Source organism: Hemitrygon akajei, chromosome 1 (genome assembly GCF_048418815.1).
Source record: "Hemitrygon akajei chromosome 1, sHemAka1.3, whole genome shotgun sequence".
In the NCBI taxonomy this organism is placed as follows: domain Eukaryota; kingdom Metazoa; phylum Chordata; class Chondrichthyes; order Myliobatiformes; family Dasyatidae; genus Hemitrygon; species Hemitrygon akajei.
The window spans coordinates 110,716,686-110,733,961 of NC_133124.1; the positions used below are offsets into that span (position 1 = coordinate 110,716,686).

A 17,276-nucleotide genomic window follows, 5' to 3' on the forward strand; every position below is an offset into this window, starting at 1 on the left:
TCTGTGGGAGGAGCCACAGGAGCAGTCAGACAGGTATATCTAGTTCACCACAGACAGGTTCTTGATTAGTAAGGGTGTCAAAAGTTACAGGGAGAAGGCAGGAGAATGGGGTTGAGAGCGAAGATAAATCAGCACGATTGAGTAGCAGAGCAGACTAATTCTGTACCGATTCTGGTCTTATGGGCAGTGTCACACTGTTGGAAGCACCATCCCAGATGTAACGTTTGAAAGCCCCATGAGCTCACTCCCACATCACAGGAAGAGGGTTAGGGAAGTCGCCAACATTCCCACCCTTATCCGGTCATCACCTGCACCTTGTGTGGGATCTTGCTCTGCATAAAGGCTCTTGTATTTTCTATGTTATGATGGTGAGCACACTCTCCATTAGAGCCAAGTCACCCCTTCTGCCTCCCCTCCGCCCACAGCAGAGTTCCCCTACTTCCCTCCACAGGACCCTGGCGTCCACCTTCCCCTGTACCTGCCAGTCGACGGCTGCTGCCAAGGTTAGGTTGAGGGAACCGGCCTGTGCTGTCTTCCCCAGCTTGGTCCTGTAGTGCTGGTGAGGAATCCCGTGGAGATCCAGTCCTCCGAACACACCTGTTGAACAGGAGAGGGGAGACACAGTCACCTGGGACTGCAGGGCCACTGAAACTGGTACGAGATGGGGGGGGTGGGGGAACGGCCTGCTGGTGTGGAACATGAAGTGAAGCCAGGAGGGTGGTGTGAGTGTGGGACTGTTTCCCCAAGGCACTGGACCCTGAGGTTGGTCGGGCCATCCTTCTGTGCAGTTTGAGAGGTGAGACAGAAAGGCAGGCCATCTTGGTAGAAGCTGGAGGATGGGCAGAACATCCAGCCTCCCGGCTGCTGGGTTACCGCAAGGCTACATGGAACCTCAGCATTGTGGGCTTCCTTCGGCCGGCAGGTGTCGGATTGTCCATCTCAGAGACTGATTTATTCATTTAGAGATACAGACCCTCCAGCCCAACGAGTCCACACTGTCCAATCACACCCAGGTGACCAATTCACGCCTTTGGAACATGGCAGGAAACTGGACAACACAAAGGCACCAGGAGAGGAAACTCCCTACCGACAGTGGAGGGAATTGAACCCAGGTCGCTGGCACTATGATAGCAATCTGCTAATTATTACACCACCATGTTGCCCCACAGTGGATTCTGAGGAAGCTCCATAATTCTGATGGGAGGTGGAAGGTCAGCTGTGAAGGAGCAACTTCGAGGGGATGAGGGATGTTGTGTTTCTGTTCTCTGTACAAGCTGTGACAGAGCGAGGCAGCAAGAGGATGAACCGAACCAGGACTATGTTACACTCGGTACTCTCGCTGACCCACTCACCCAGCACCTTGGCCCCCTGATTAGGGCCGTTTGGTAAAGGCCAGTCCGGGGTCAGGTGGTCTCCTCGCAGAACGATCAGGAGCTCTCCTCTGAACGGTTTCTCCGGTGTTCCTGCTATGAGCCTGCCTCCCTGCCAACAACACCCAATCACACGCCTCAGTCACAGCTCCAGAGCAAGACCGTAGAGACAGCAGAGTACATGCAATCTGCATTCTAGCTGCACAAACAGCTCCCTCCTCCCTCCCTGTCTGACCCCACTCTGCCTCAGTCTCTCCCCGTCTGACCCCACTCTCTCCCCGTCCCACCCCACTCTCCCTCCTCCCTCCCCGTCCGACTCCACTCTGCCTCAGACTCTCCCCGTCCCACCCCACTCTCTCCCCGTCCGACCCCACTCTCCCTCACTCTCTCCCCATCCGACCCCACTTTCTCCCCGTCCCACCCCACTCTCCCTCCTCTCTCCCCGTCCCACCCCACTCTCCCTCCTCTCTCCCCGTCCCACCCCACTCTCCCACACTCTCTCCCCGTCCCACCCCACTCTCCCTCCTCCCTCCCTGTCCGACCCCACTCTCTCCCCGTCCCACCCCACTCTCCCCCATCCCACCCAACTCTCCCTCACTCTCTCCCCATCCCACCCCACTCTCCCTCACTCTCCCCATCCCACCCCACTCTCCCTCCTCCCTCCCCGTCCGACCCCACTCTGCCTCAGACTCTCCCCGTCCCACCCCACTCTCTCCCCGTCCGACCCCACTCTCCCTCACTCTCTCCCCATCCGACCCCACTTTCTCCCCGTCCCACCCCACTCTCCCTCCTCTCTCCCCGTCCCACCCCACTCTCCCTCCTCTCTCCCCGTCCCACCCCACTCTCCCACACTCTCTCCCCGTCCCCACCCCACTCTCCCTCCTCCCTCCCTGTCCGACCCCACTCTCTCCCCGTCCCACCCCACTCTCCCCCATCCCACCCAACTCTCCCTCACTCTCTCCCCATCCCACCCCACTCTCCCTCACTCTCTCCCCGTCCCACCCCGCTCTCCCTCACTCTCTCCCCGTCCCACCCCGCTCTCCCTCACTCTCTCCCCGTCCCACCCCGCTCTCCCTCACTCTCTCCCCGTCCCACCCCGCTCTCCCGCACTCTCTCCCCGTCCGACCCCAGTCTCCCTCAGTCTCTCCCCGTCCGACCCCAGTCTCCCTCAGTCTCTCCCCGTCCGACCCCGCTCTCCTTCAGTCTCTCCCCGTCCGTCCCCGCTCTCCCCTCACTCTCTCCCCATCCGACCCCGCTCTCCCCTCACTCTCTCCCCGTCCCACCCCGCTCTCCCCTCACTCTCTCTCCATCCCACCCCACTCTCCCTCACTCTCTCCCCGTCCCACCCCGCTCTCCCGCACTCTCTCCCCGTCCCACCCCGCTCTCCCCTCACTCTCTCCCCGTCCCACCCCGCTCTCCCCTCACTCTCTCTCCATCCCACCCCGCTCTCCCTCAGTCTCTCTCCATCCCACCCCAGTCTCCCTCACTCTCTCCCCGTCCGTCCCCGCTCTCCCCTCACTCTCTCCCCGTCCGACCCCAGTCTCCCTCAGTCTCTCCCCGTCCGACCCCAGTCTCCCTCAGTCTCTCCCCGTCCGACCCCGCTCTCCCTCACTCTCTCCCCGTCCGTCCCCACTCTCCCCTCACTCTCTCCCCATCCGACCCCGCTCTCCCCCTCACTCTCTCCCCGTCCCACCCCGCTCTCCCCTCACTCTCTCTCCATCCCACCCCACTCTCCCTCACTCTCTCCCCGTCCCACCCCGCTCTCCCGCACTCTCTCCCCGTCCGACCCCGCTCTCCCTCACTCTCTCCCCGTCCGTCCCCACTCTCCCCCTCACTCTCTCCCCATCCGACCCCGCTCTCCCCTCACTCTCTCCCCGTCCCACCCCGCTCTCCCCTCACTCTCTCTCCATCCCACCCCACTCTCCCTCACTCTCTCCCCGTCCCACCCCGCTCTCCCGCACTCTCTCCCCGTCCGACCCCAGTCTCCTTCAGTCTCTCCCCGTCCGACCCCAGTCTCCCTCAGTCTCTCCCCGTCCGACCCCACTCTGCCTCACTCTCTCCCCGTCCGACCCCGCTCTCCCTCACTCTCTCCCCGTCCGTCCCCGCTCTCCCCTCACTCTCTCCCCGTCCGACCCCGCTCTCCCCTCACTCTCTCCCCGTCCCACCCCGCTCTCCCCTCACTCTCTCTCCATCCCACCCCACTCTCCCTCACTCTCTCTCCATCCCACCCCACTCTCCCTCACTCTCTCCCCGTCCCACCCCGCTCTCCCTCACTCTCTCCCCGTCCCACCCTGCTCTCCCGCACTCTCTCCCCGTCCCACCCCGCTCTCCCTCACTCTCTCCCCGTCCGACCCCGTTCTGCCTCAGTCTCTCCCCGTCCGACCACGCTCTGCCTCACTCTCTCCCCGTCCGACCCCAGTCTCCTTCAGTCTCTCCCCGTCCAACCCCAGTCTCCCTCAGTCTCTCCCCGTCCGACCCCGCTCTGCCTCACTCTCTCCCCGTCCGACCCCGCTCTCCCTCACTCTCTCCCCGTCCGTCCCCACTCTCCCCTCACTCTCTCCCCGTCCCACCCCGCTCTCCCCTCACTCTCTCCCCGTCCCACCCCGCTCTCCCCTCACTCTCTCCCCGTCCCACCCCGCTCTCCCCTCACTCTCTCTCCATCCCACCCCGCTCTCCCTCAGTCTCTCTCCATCCCACCCCAGTCTCCCTCACTCTCTCCCCATCCGACCCCGCTCTCCCTCACTCTCTCCCCGTCCGACCCCGCTCTCCCCTCACTCTCTCCCCGTCCGACCCCGCTCTCCCCTCACTCTCTCCCCGTCCGACCCCACTCTCCCACTCTATCCTTATCTGATCCCACTGTCCCACTACAACCCTATCTAACCTCACTCTCCCTCCCATTGTGCAGATCTTGCCACCCACACATTCAATTTCGTAGACGCCCCTGGGTGCCTGGCTTCAGCAGGGACAGCTGGCTTGTAACCCTGAGTACTCAAGAGAACAGTCAGCCTCAGACCAGACAACCTTGGCCAGCTCCCTAAGTGTTGTGTTACCTGGACTGAGATGTAGGTAGCATTGAGGACAATGCTCATGTAGGGCGAGGAATTGTGGTCCGATGTTGCATTCTCATCCTGAACTTCCAAGATGCCATAGATGGTAAGTTTGAAGAGTGATGGAATCTTTATGTCAACCAGAAGCCAGACCCCTACAATAAAAATGCATTTACATAAGAACTCTCAGCTGCCAGGTTCCTTAAGGTTGTCATAGGCAACAGGGATCGTGGGGATAAGCTCCCTCTACCTATTAAATGCTCCCAATGCCATGCATCTCAAATAGCCTCTGACACCCAAGTCCAGCTCCTGCCTTCATGTGTGGCTTAGCTTCCAAGTCCAGTGGAACCATTCCTACTGATAGGAGAAGGGGCAAAGGTGGGTTACCGGCACCTTAAAACCAGTTGCTTTGGGCAGGTGGGGTTTGTCAGCTCATCTAGGAGAAGGAAAACTCTGATACCAAACCTCCACTGCCTTGTGGCTAAACCCACTGATGAGGAATGGTTTGGGAGTAAACTCCGAGGAAAAGTCCTGAGCTGGAGCCCTTAAGGCAGTTTTACGTTGAGTTCAACACTGACTGGCAACTCCTGTAATGCCACTGGTGCTAAACTATATCGGTCTCTGCCATTCCTTTGAATTCATCAGTTGCGTAGAGAGAAGGAGCCTGCAACGCGGGCAACAGCTTGCTCTGCATGTCATACTGGCCCGGCATGTGGCCCGGCATGTGGACTGGCTTGTGGCCCGGCATGTGGCCCGGCACGTGGACTGGCTTGTGCATCACACAGACAGCGTCGTACTGGCCCGGCACGTGGACTGGCTTGTGCATCACACAGACAGCGTCGTACTGGCCCGGCACATGGACTGGCTTGTGCATCACACAGACAGCGTCGTACTGGCCCGGCACGTGGACTGGCTTGTGCATCACACAGACAGCTGGGAAGCAACATCCATGGTCAATGCCGACCAAAGGAGCTGAAATTCATCAACTTGTACATACATTTTCACACCTTCTGAAAAGGTAATGACAAGATAATGGATGGGAAAGGATCAGAGGCTTCTGGCCAAACATGGGCAAATGCCACCAGCTTAGATGGGCACCCTGGTTGATACAGTTGGGCCACAGTACATGTTTCCCTGCTGCATTTCTCCTTGGTGCTATGAGATTAAAATTTTCAAAACCTACATCATCCTTTATACAGAGCCTGCATCTGATCTGATCCTACTATCCTCAAACAGTCTCTCAGATGTGTGTGCTAATGCCTCCTCATCCTTTGGATCTCCTTAAGCCATGAAGATTCTGACATTAGAAGGTCATCGCCAGTGAGCTCCATCGCGGGAAATGGCTTTGACCAGCTTGGATCGTACCTTGGGCTATGACCACACTGTCACCTTCTCTGGGAACTGTGAAGTTGTTTTCCGGAGAGGATTCCCAGAAGGAGGAGTTCGACCACAGACTGCAAAGAAGAAATTTTGGGAGTGAGTGATATACACAAGAGGTAAATCAGAGGTCAGGTAGGTAAGTGAGAGTGCCAGGAAGGTTGATAGCAGATGCAGAAGGAACCAAGAACCAAGGGAGCCATGTAGTGGATTCTTCAGAATGATCTGTGGATGCTAATGCCACGGCAAGAGTCAAAGGGAGACAGGAGAAGCAAAAGGACAAGTAGTGTACAGAGAACAGCTGGGGGGGGCCGGAATGGAGAAAGGTGGGCATAGTGGGTGGGAAGGAAGTGTGGGGGAGGGTGAAAGGACATGGGGGAGCTAGAGGGTTGGGGGGTGTGAGGGAGAGATCCAGTGTTATGGGGAAGGATGGGTGGGCTGGAGGGCAGGAACCAGAGCATAGGGGAGATAGAAAGACTCATGCATCAGTTAGGACCTGTTAGAAATTCTTAAAGAGCTGACTGAGTAAGGTCAAGCCAAATGGCCCCTGTTGTTGTGCACCTAGAGTTCTGTGTGACGGTTAACAAGAAATGGTGCATAGCTGGGACATGGTTCTGCTGCACATGGGGGCAGTGAGTGGTTAAAAAAAAAGCAGATGGTATGTTGCCTTAATTCTGAGGAGAGGAGCAGAGGTTTCTCTTGGGCCTTGATGAGACCCCATCAAGAGGAAGAGAATTTTAGTCTCCACATGTAAAACCGGTAGGTAGGGAAAACCCACCCTTTCCACGAGGCTGGGACTGTGTTCTCTGGAGTTCGGAAAATTATTTTTAGGGTCTAGGCAGCTATTTGCATTTTCTTCCTGTGACTGTGTGAGAGGCAGAAATTTAAAGGAGATTCATGAGACAAGATGGTGTCAGCGACCAACGGTGACATTTTTCAGACACCTCACAAAGTTACTAGATTCTGTAAGACATACACTTCTTTTGAACTGCGATCGCTGCAGTCTGCAGCCTGTAATTTCCATTTTAAGAATGTTCATTTGAACTGACTAAATGATCTGGTGCTTTTGTGATCTCCCAGGGGATTTGGCGAACTAGACTCTCAAGAGTGCAGGTATGGTCAGGGTGGCCATCACTCGGGGTGGAGACTGAGTCAAGGCTTGATGGCATCAGTGACCAACGGTGACCCTTCAGATAGCTAACAGAACCTCTTTTTCTATTTCTTCATTTTACTTCTTTCAAATGTGATTCTGCTACTACTGGATCCCGTGACTTACATTTTGATGGCATGCTTTTGGGCTGGTTGAGTAATCTGGTGCTTTGCTGTCCCTGAGGGAGTTTAGTGAGGTTTTGAGCGGAGTGCGTGGCCTGGAGACAGGGCGCGAGCCCATGACCAACTCCATTTCTTGCTGATCTCGCCGATTAAAGTGTTGAGCAAGATTAAAATCAAAGAGCATGAGAACAGACAGCGAGTGTGTGTTCAGCTCAGCCTGCCTGTGTTTGACTGGTCTCTCTCTCCCCCTCTCACTTGATACTGCTAGAGTCTTGGGTCCTCGACAAGGTTTAATCGATGTATCAATGTGGTTTGTGGATTGGACACTACAGCTCATGTTATATGTGTTTCTGGTCTCTGGCTACTCCAGAGTTTGTTGCTATTTTGTGTGATTTTGATCAGGGCGGACTGGCTCTGCGGCCCACAGTCAATGAACGACACACGGTAAATTGAAATGAACTGAACTAAACCCAACACTCAGACGGTTTCAATGGCTCTGTGATTTGAAATGCAATTCTCTGTGTTTTTTGCTCATTTCTTGACGCTTGCATGATTTGTTCTTTTTTTCGCGTGTTGGGTGCTCGATGTTTTCTTTGAACAGGTTCCATGGTGTTTCTTTGTTTTGTTTTGTCTGTGTGAAGATGAATCTCAGGGTGGTATATTGCAAACATACATTGATAATAAATGTACTTTGAACTTTGGTAGACCAACTCGTAGTCAGCGCCATTACTCTGCACTGATTCAAGTGTCGTGCAAGATTAAAATCATCAAGGGTGAAAGCAGAAAATGAACAGGTATTCAGTGCCTTCTGCCTGCATTTTACCGGTGTCTTTCTCTTCTCTCTGCTACCTTTGGGTAGGAGTTACAGGTATCTCGGGTCCCGTGCCGCCAGGTTTGGGAGCAGTTGTTACCTGCAGCCATCGGGTTCCTGGATGGGTTTCACTCGCCTCAGCGCCGAACGGGCTCTGCAGTTGTGGGCTCACTTTTGGGATTCTGCAGTTCATGCTTTTTGTGTTTTTGTTTCATTTTCCTTTGCTATTTGCGCAATTTGAACAAGGTGTCAGGTCAGAGGGTGAAGGATGAACCAGTGTTCAGATCACCACTCCGTGAGGTTCGCACGCTTCAGTGCTGAGCTGACGCTCCAGCTGTGGCCTGCGACCATCAGCACTCGTCTCAGTGCTGAACTGCCTCTGATTCTGTGCACTCCTGTGGTTCATATTCTATGTGTTACTTGTTCGCACAATTTGTCCTTTTTTTTAAGCACATTTGGTGCCTAATGGTCTGTGTTGTGTGTGTGTTTTTTAAAATAGGTTATATTGTGCTTCTTCGTATTGTGGCTGCCTGCAAGACAAATCTCAAAGTTGTGTACTGAATACATATAACAATCACAATCACAGCACGGAAACAGGCCATCTCGGCCCTCCTAGTCCGTGCCGAACTCTTAAAAACTTTGATAACAAATGTACTATGAACTATTAAATTTTGCTTTTGCACAGAGAACGGAGGTGGTGGAAGCAGAGACAACAGTAACATCTAAGAGTCATTTAGACAGGCTTGTGACAGGTAGGGAATGGAGGAGTGTAGACCATGGGCAGGGACACGAGACCAGTTTGATTTGGCAACATAGTTGGCACAGACATGATGGTTGAAAGGGCCTGTGTCTTTCTGGTATTAATTTGTGTTGATTTTAGATGTGGAGAGGATGTTTCCTATAGTGGATGAGTCTTGGAACAGAGGCCACAGCCAAAGAGTAGAAATATGTCTCTTTAGATCAAAGATGAGGAAGAATTCCTTTAGCCAGTGGGTAGTGAATCTGTGGAATTCACTGCCATTGGTGGCTCTGGAGGCCAAGCCATTGGGTATATTTAAAACAGAGGTTGATAGGTTTTGGATTAGTAAGAGCGGAAAAGGTTATGGAGAGAACTGGGTTGAAAGCGATAATAAATCAGCCAATGGAATGGTGTGGCAGATTCGATGGGTTGAATGGCCTAATCCTGCTCCCATGTCTTTTAGTCTTATGACAAAGATGAAGATCAGATCCTTCACTCAGGGTGTGTTGAACCTCAGAAATCCTCCAGCCCCAGGAGGGTATGGAGGCTGATAGATTTCTCCACAAAGGATCTGGAGACAGACTCAAAGAGTCTGCTTCTGCTTCTTCATGAAACTTTCCAAACAGATGAGCAGGTTCAGATCCTCTCTCACAGCTCCAGTGACCTATCTCTGGTGCTGACTGTGTGGAGTACACACGTCCTCCCTGTGACCAAGTGGGCTTCCATATCACACAGGTATGTGGCACTGGCACTTCTTCTGTAAAGTGCCCCCAGTGTGTAGGTGAGGGGGAGGATATGGGAGGAGTTGTTTGGAAAGCTGGGAGAACAGGGAGGTGATAATTGGGGGACGGGTCTGATGTGGGCTAGCACAAACTAAAGCAGCTGAAGGGCCCTACTATACTGTACATATAGCCAGCATGAGGTGAAATGGGCCAGTCCACATGTGCCACTCCTGTAGATAAAGTGCTATGTTACCTGTATTGGGAAGCTGAGCTGACGAAGGTCGGCAGAGTGGACTGGGGAGGAGATGCGCAGTTCTGGTAGAAGCAGCGGAAGACGCGGAGCTGAATGTTTATGTTGACCATGGTCGGGTCCAAACCTGGATTAGGAGGGGCACCTTTCCCTGAAACTGGAACAGTAAATTCTGTTAATAGCTACTGCACTCTAGCTTGACAATGGCCAAGAGGAATAAAATAAAATCAGAAATAGAACTCATTTATAAATGCTGAAGTATACATTTTCTTACCATTAAACAAAGCTGCTTCTAAGCTGAAAGGCGTGCAGAGGAGATAGAGGAGCAGGATGTTGCCTGGACTCAAGAGACTGAGTTATGGAGAGAGGTTGAGCAAGTTAGGAGTTTTTTTCAGGAGAATGAATGGTGATCTTTTCGAGCTACATAAAATTTTGAAGGGCATAGATAGGAGGAAAGTTCAGACTTTTGTCCAGGACTGGGGGGTTGGGGGGGGGGGGGGGGGGGAAATCAAGAATTAGGGAGCACTGACTTAAGTTGAGAGAGAGGAGATTTAAAATTACCTGACCAGCAAACTTTCCACCCAGACAGTGGTCAGTTTGTGGAAGTGGTTGAGGCAGGTATATTAACAACTTTTAAAAGATACTTGGACAGGTACATGGACAGAAAAGGCTTCGAGAATATTGGCTAAACGAGAGTAAATGGGTATCTTGGTTGCACGGAAAAGTTGGGCTGAAGAGTCGGGTTCCTTGCAGAGTGACACCTAATGACTGGTGCTTTCCTTTTTTCTCCAGTCCTGATGAAGGCTCTCGACTCTACTCTTTTTCATAGATGCTGCCTGGCCTGCTGAGTTCCTCCAGCATTTTGCATGTGTTGCTTTTAAATGGAATCAACTTTTAGTTGCAGTACCACTAATGTTCCCGAGGTGGCAACAGTGCGCCACTGCATAGGTGGATGAGCGGCAAACTTCCTCTGCTGATATCAGTCCAGGATACAGTTCCAAAATAAAGGACAGAAGGTTACTCCCAGTGAAGTAAGTCACATCCAGGGGGCTATCAGTGATCTGAAACTCAGACACATACACTATACCTAGAACAGGTCACCGACTGGGAATCACGCAGAGAGTTACTTGTCTGCCAACACACCAGGCCTCTCCACCAGTCAGGAGTATGATGGAGATAAATATTGAAAGGCCTAGACAGAGTGGACATAGAGAGGATGTTTCTATAGGAGGGGAGACTTGGAACAGAGGACACACTCTCAGAATACAAGACTGTCTCTTTAGAACAGAGATGAGGAGGAATTTCTTTAGTCAGAGGGAGGTAAATTTGTGGAATTCATTGCTACAAATGGCAGTGGAGGCTGTCATAGGGTATATTTGAAGTGGAAGTAGATAGGTTGTTGATTAGTAAAGGTGTCAAAGGTTACAGAGAGAAGGCAGGAGAATGGGGTTGAGTGGGATAGTAAATCCCCATGATGGAATGGTGGAGCAGACAATGGGCTGAATGGCCTGACTCTGCTCCTATGTCTTGTGGAACAGTCTCCACTTGCCTGGGTGAGTGCAGCTTAAGCTCTTTCAGCGCCAACCAGGACAAAGCAGCCCACCCACTCTGCACCGCAGCCACCCCCTTGAACATTCACTCCCTCCACTACCAGCACACAGTGTGCACCAACTTCAAGGCACAATGCTGTTACTCGGCAGGCTACTCTGATAGTGCCTGCCAAACCAGAAAGACAAAGTGTAAGGGAACACTTTTCCTGCAGATCCCCCAGATACAGCACCCTGACAGAATTACATCACCAATCCTTCATAACCTCTGGGTGTAAGCCCTCCCTAACAGCTCTGTGGGAGACCTTCACCAGGACTGCAGACTTTTCAAGGAGGTAGTGAATGAACCGATCTCCCCGTTCGGCTACAAAAGTTAAACAGATGGGTGTCTCGACTCCAAGGAGGCATTAGGATAAGAGTTAGATTACAATAGCCTGCTAAAGCACAGAACAACGGATATTTCAGAGCTCAGCGGACTAATAGAACACGGTTGCAGGGATCATAAAAACTGACTGTAAACCCTTCTGTAGATATGTGAAAAGATTACTGAGGAAAAATTAACGTCAACCACAGGGGACCTTTGGATGGGGAAGAAAGTGAATGACAGACAATTGAACAAATACTTCATTCAGTCATTAGAAAGGTCACAGTAACCTCCCAGGAATGAGAGTAAGAGGAAGGAGCTGAGTGAAATCAGTATTAGTAGGAAGAGCTGTTAGAGAGAGTAATGGATTGAAAAATAAATCCCAGGGCCGGGCAGTCTGCATCCCAGGAAGTGTAGGAAGACATTCCCGGAAAGAGTGCTGGTCACTTTCCAACATTCTTTGGATCTGGAATCAGTTCCAGTGGATTGGAGGATAGCTAGTGTAACCCCAATGTTTTAAAAAGGGAGTTATTGCTGGGTTAGCCTGATCTCAGTCGTTGGAAATTCTCCAGTTCAGTTTGAATGCTGCAGACAGCGAACAGTGGCAGGACCCGAGTCAGTGTGGATTTAGGAAAAGGAAATCAAACCCTATTGCTTGAATTGGGTTGCCCCTACCCTGGGAGTCACTCCCGCAGCATCCACCTCCCACCCATCAACCTGGGAGTCACTTCCATCCACCACCTCCACCTTTCAACCTGTGGCTCATCCACAGTCAACCCCCACCATCACACGGGGGTGGGGGTGTTGCCTTCACTCCCACCCTCCATCCCAGGATTAACCCCAAAACTGAGGTGCTCAGTGCCATTCACTCCACCTCTCTGTCCCGGCAGCCTCCTCCAGTCCCACTGAGCCCCCAGGCCAGCGGAAGCCCGGACCATGTGTAACCATGCCCATTTACTTACCCAGGTAGTACAAGGTCCTGTTGTCTGAATCAAAGTACCAGTCACCATTCTGGTTGTGGGCCCACCCCAGGGGTTGGAGGGAGGCATTCCGTTGTAGATCTGTCACCTGGACATGGTCGGGGTGCTGGGTCAGGTTATGGGATACTACAATGTGGTCGCTGTCCTGTAAAACACCATGGGCAAAGCTTAGTGTGACCAGAATATGTAACCAGTCTTCCTACCCGGGACTGGACATGTGACCTGCCCTCCCACTAGGGACTGGTCATGTGACCTGGCCTCCCACCTAGGAGTGGTCACGTGACCTGGCATCCCATGTGATCTAGTTTCTAACATTTGCCCCTGCCCGGAGGGGAGCAACCATGCTGAGGATATGGCCATGAGATTGGGGACTGGGATAAGGAGCCTGATTTTGGGATGCTCAGCTGCAGGATGTGATGTATTGATGGACTTGGAAATGGAAGTGCTTGGAGTGCTGGAACGTTTCCCTGGTGCTGTATCACCCAAGCTCTTGACTACTGGGAAGCACTGCTTCTCCTCTTCTCCCCTCCCTCTGTCCTCCACTGACTTCTCCTGTGATCAGGTTTCCCATTCTGTCAGAAAGTAACACAGAAACAGGCCCTTTGGTCCATCAAGTCCATGCTGACCAATAACTCACTCGCAAAAATCTCATGTTATTCTCTCCACATTCCCAACAACTATCCCCTGCCATGGACCCACACACAAGGGGGCAATTTACAGTTGCCAATTAACCCACCAGCCCGTGTGTCTTTGGGAAGTGCGAGGAAATGGGAATGCCTGGGGGAAACCGACGAGGTCATAGGGAGAACATGCATACTCCACACAGACAGCATGATAACTCAGCAAATAAGTTCAGCCACAACCGAGTGCTCCTGGAAGGAACCAAAACGATATCAGTCTGGATCAGTCTGTCCTTCTCAAGCTCCTGCCACAACTATGGGGGGAAATCTTCTGACTCCTTCCCATCAGTCCCGGGCCATATTTGCCGGCTGGTGACCCAGATCCCATTCCATTCCACCTCATTCCCTCAGCTCCAGGCTAGAAGGTCAGTGTCAGCTCCATGCTCCAATCCTGGACTTGAAGCCCTGATCTTGTTGACCAAGTTGCCAACCCATAGCCTCCCTGCGCCCTCCCCAGCCTAGGACTGACCCTGAACCTAGGCAACATGTCCCATTAACACCAGGTCTCTTACTAAGTCCTGCCAGTACCGTGAAATGATAAAAGGTGGCTCTGTAGGAGATCTCCGTGATGTGATCCACATCCTTGAAATGCCAATTAACAGTCTGATTGTTGGGTATGAGTGCCATCCAGCCTGATCCATGGTTTAGCCTTTCATACCAATAGGAGAGACTGCTGCTTCCTGTGTGAACAGACATAAAAACATGTCAGGCTATTATTTGGTTTAACCATGTAAAATAGTTGTATCCTCCTCTCTCCCACTGACAACTTCTTCTCCAGCTACAATGTTCCATGAGGCAGCAATTTAGAAGCCTCACTTTGTGATGGCTTTCAGTAACTAGAGGATATTCTACCTGGGTAGTCTATAACATGGTTCCTTAAGGCTGTTGTAGCCGGGGAGGTATTGTGAATAAGCTCTCATGATCAATTAAGTGCTCCTGATGACGTGCATCTCAAATCGCCTCTGACAACTGACTCCTGGTCTTCATGTGTGGCTTCGTTACTAAGCCCGGCAAACCCGTTTCTTCTGACAGTGGATGGGGCAAAGATGGGTTACTGGCACCTTAAAACCAGTTGCTTCAGGCAGATGGGGCTTATTGTCCGTACTTGGCAGCTCATCCAGGAGAAGGAAATCTCTGATCTCTGTCCTCTGCTACCTTGCAGCTATACCCACTCATGGGGAAGGCTTCGGGTGTAAACCCTGAGGAAAAATCTGGAGCTGAAGACAGTCTTACATTGAGTTCAATGCTGACTGGCAACTCCTGCGATGCCACTGGTGCCAAACTGTATCAGTCTCTGCTGGTCCTTTGGATTCATCAGCTGAATGGAGAGGGAGAGCTGCTACATAGGCAACAGCTCTGGCTTGCATATCATGTGGACAGCTGGGATGGAATATCCATAGTCAACGACATCAAGGAGATCTTCAAGGGTAGGTGCCTCAAGAAGGTGGATCCATCATTAAAGACCCCCAGCATCTAGGACTTGTCCTTATGTTACCACCAGCAAGCAGATGGTACAGGGGCCTGAAGGTCCATGCCTAGCTTTTTAGAAAGTGTCCTCCCATCCGTCATCAGATTTTTGATCAGCCCATGAACACTAGCTCCTCATTTGTCTTTTGCACTCTTTCTAATTTATAGCAAAATTTATGTCTTGCACTGTATGCTGCTGCAAAAACAACATAGTTCATGACTGATGTCAGTGATAACAAACATGATCCTGATTCACTGAATTCTCCATTTTTCAGGTAAACTGCTACCACTCCATCACTTTTCCCTCCCCTCTTGATTCACCCAGTTCCTCTTACACTCAACCCAGCCTCCCATCACCCTGTTTCATTGGCAACAGCTCATATGGTGCCTGATTATGAAACACCTTACAATGCAATTTCCAATATAAGCAACTGTTAGATACAAGGTAGATAAATGGAACCGGAGGAAATAGCAAAGGTACTTAATGAATATTTTAACTTCAGTATTCACTATGGACAAGGATCTTGGTGATTGTAGTGATGACTTTCAGCAGACTGAACAGCTTGAGCATGTAGATATTAAGAAGGACAATGTGCTGGAGCTTTTGGAAAGTATCAAGTTGGATAAGTCGCCGGGACCAGATGAAATGTATCCCAGGCTACTGTTGGAGGCGAGGGAGGAGATTGCTGAGCCTCTGGTGATGATCTTTGCATCATCAATGGGGATGGGAGACGTTCCGGAGGATTGAAGGGTTGCGGATGTTGTTCCTTTATTCAAGAAAGGGAGTAGAGATAGCCCAGGAAATTATAGACCAGTGAGTCTTACTTAAGTGGTGGGTAAATTGATGGAGAAGATCCTGAGAGGCAGGATTTATGAACATTTGTAGAGGCATAATGTGATTCGGAATAGTCAGCATGGCTTTGTCAAAGGGAGGTCGTGCCTTACGAGAGTGATTGAATTTTTTGAGGGTATGACTAAACACATTGATGAGGGTAGAACAGTAGACGTAGTGTATATGGATTTCAGCAAGGCATTTGATAAGATACCCCATGCAAGGCTTATTGAAAAAGTAAGGAGGCATGGGATCCAAGGGGACATTGCTTTGTGGATTCAGAACTGGCTTGCCCACAGAAGGCAAAGAGTGGTTGTAGACGGGTCATTCACTGCATGGAGGTCGGTGACCAGTGGGGTGCCTCTGGGACCTGTTCTGGGACCCTTACTCTTAGTGATTTTTATAAATGACCTGGATGAGAAAGTGGAAGAATGGGTTAGTAAGTTTGCTGATGACACAAAGGTTGGAGGTGTTGTGGATAGTGTGGAGGGCTGTCAGAGGTTACAGCGGGACATCAATAGGATGCAAAACTGGGCTGAGAAGTGGCATATGGAGTTTAGATAAATGTGAAGTGGTTTATTTTGGTAGGTCAAATATGATGGCAGAATATAGTATTAATGGTTAAACTCTTGGCAGTGTGGAGGATCAGAGGGATCTTGGGGTCTGAGTCCATAGGACGCTCAAAGCAACTGCGCAGCTTGACTCTGTGGTTAAGGTAGTGTATGGTGTATTGGCCTTCATCAATCGTGGAATTGTGGCTAAAGGTTCTGATGATGGATGATGATGATGATGATAGTTGATGATGATTCTATGTTTCTATGAGAGGTAATGCTGCAGCTATATAGGACCCTGGTCAGACCCCACTTGGAGTACTGTGCTCAGTTCTGGACGCCTCACTACAGGAAGGATGTGGAAGCCATAGAAAGGGTGCAGAGGAGATTTACAAGGATGTTGCCTAGATTGGGGAGCATGCCTTATGAAAAACGGGTTGAGTGAACTTGGCCTTTTCTCCCTGGAGCAACAGAGGATGAGAGGTGACCTGATAGAGGTGTACAAGATGATGACAGGCATTGATTGTGTGGATAGTCAGAGGCTTTTTCCAAGGACTGGTTGCCACGAGAGGGCATAGTTTTAAGGTGCTGGGGAGTAGGTACAGAGGAGATGTCAGGGGTAAGTTTTTTTACTCAGAGAGTGGTGAGTGCGTGGAATGGGTTGCCGGCAATGGTGGTAGAGGCGGATACAATAGGGTCTTTTAAGAGGCTTTTTGGATAGGTACGTGGAGCTTAGAAAAATAGAGGGCTATGGGTAAGCCTAGTAATTTCTAAGGTAGGGACATGTTTGGCACAACTTTGTTGGCTGAAGGGCCTGTATTGTGCTGTAGGATTCCTATGTTACATGTAAAATCCTCATTGTGTTTCTGATGGAGGAGAAAGGAGGATCAGAAATTTGCAACATTCAGATTAAAGCAATTCTATAAAGATACATGTTCCTCAAAATCAGGGTACCTTCCTCAGCAAATTTCCCAAAACCTTGTTGGGTTCGCCAGTTATGTACTCTGCAGGCTTTAGCAGGAGGCCATTGACTTAGAAAGTTGTGCTTTCCATGCAAGGAGCTGGATGGAGAAGGACAGTGCCTGTGAGTCTCAGCTTTCCTCATCCTATCATAGACTCTAGACCGCTGGCAGGTCCCACCACTCCACCAGTATTCATTATACTGACTGGGGAGCTTAACGTGCTGGGAATGGCTCTTGTAGAGCCTCGTCCACTCATCCTACCATAACCCTCTCCCATCCTCTCTCTCACTGAAAAGCAACCTGCA

General features: G+C 51.2%; 1 protein-coding gene across 1 annotated transcript in view; it reads right to left on the bottom strand.

The window, feature by feature from the left end:
• Positions 1 to 17,276, bottom strand: part of pkhd1l1.1 (PKHD1 like 1, tandem duplicate 1) — a 144,546-nt gene that overhangs the window by 39,436 nt on the left and 87,834 nt on the right. Inside the window, 8 exon segments of the mRNA XM_073069876.1 lie at positions 479 to 597; positions 1,353 to 1,482; positions 4,421 to 4,572; positions 5,783 to 5,871; positions 9,592 to 9,739; positions 10,496 to 10,675; positions 12,462 to 12,624; positions 13,688 to 13,839. Coding sequence (XP_072925977.1) covers positions 479 to 597; positions 1,353 to 1,482; positions 4,421 to 4,572; positions 5,783 to 5,871; positions 9,592 to 9,739; positions 10,496 to 10,675; positions 12,462 to 12,624; positions 13,688 to 13,839 — 1,133 coding nt within the window.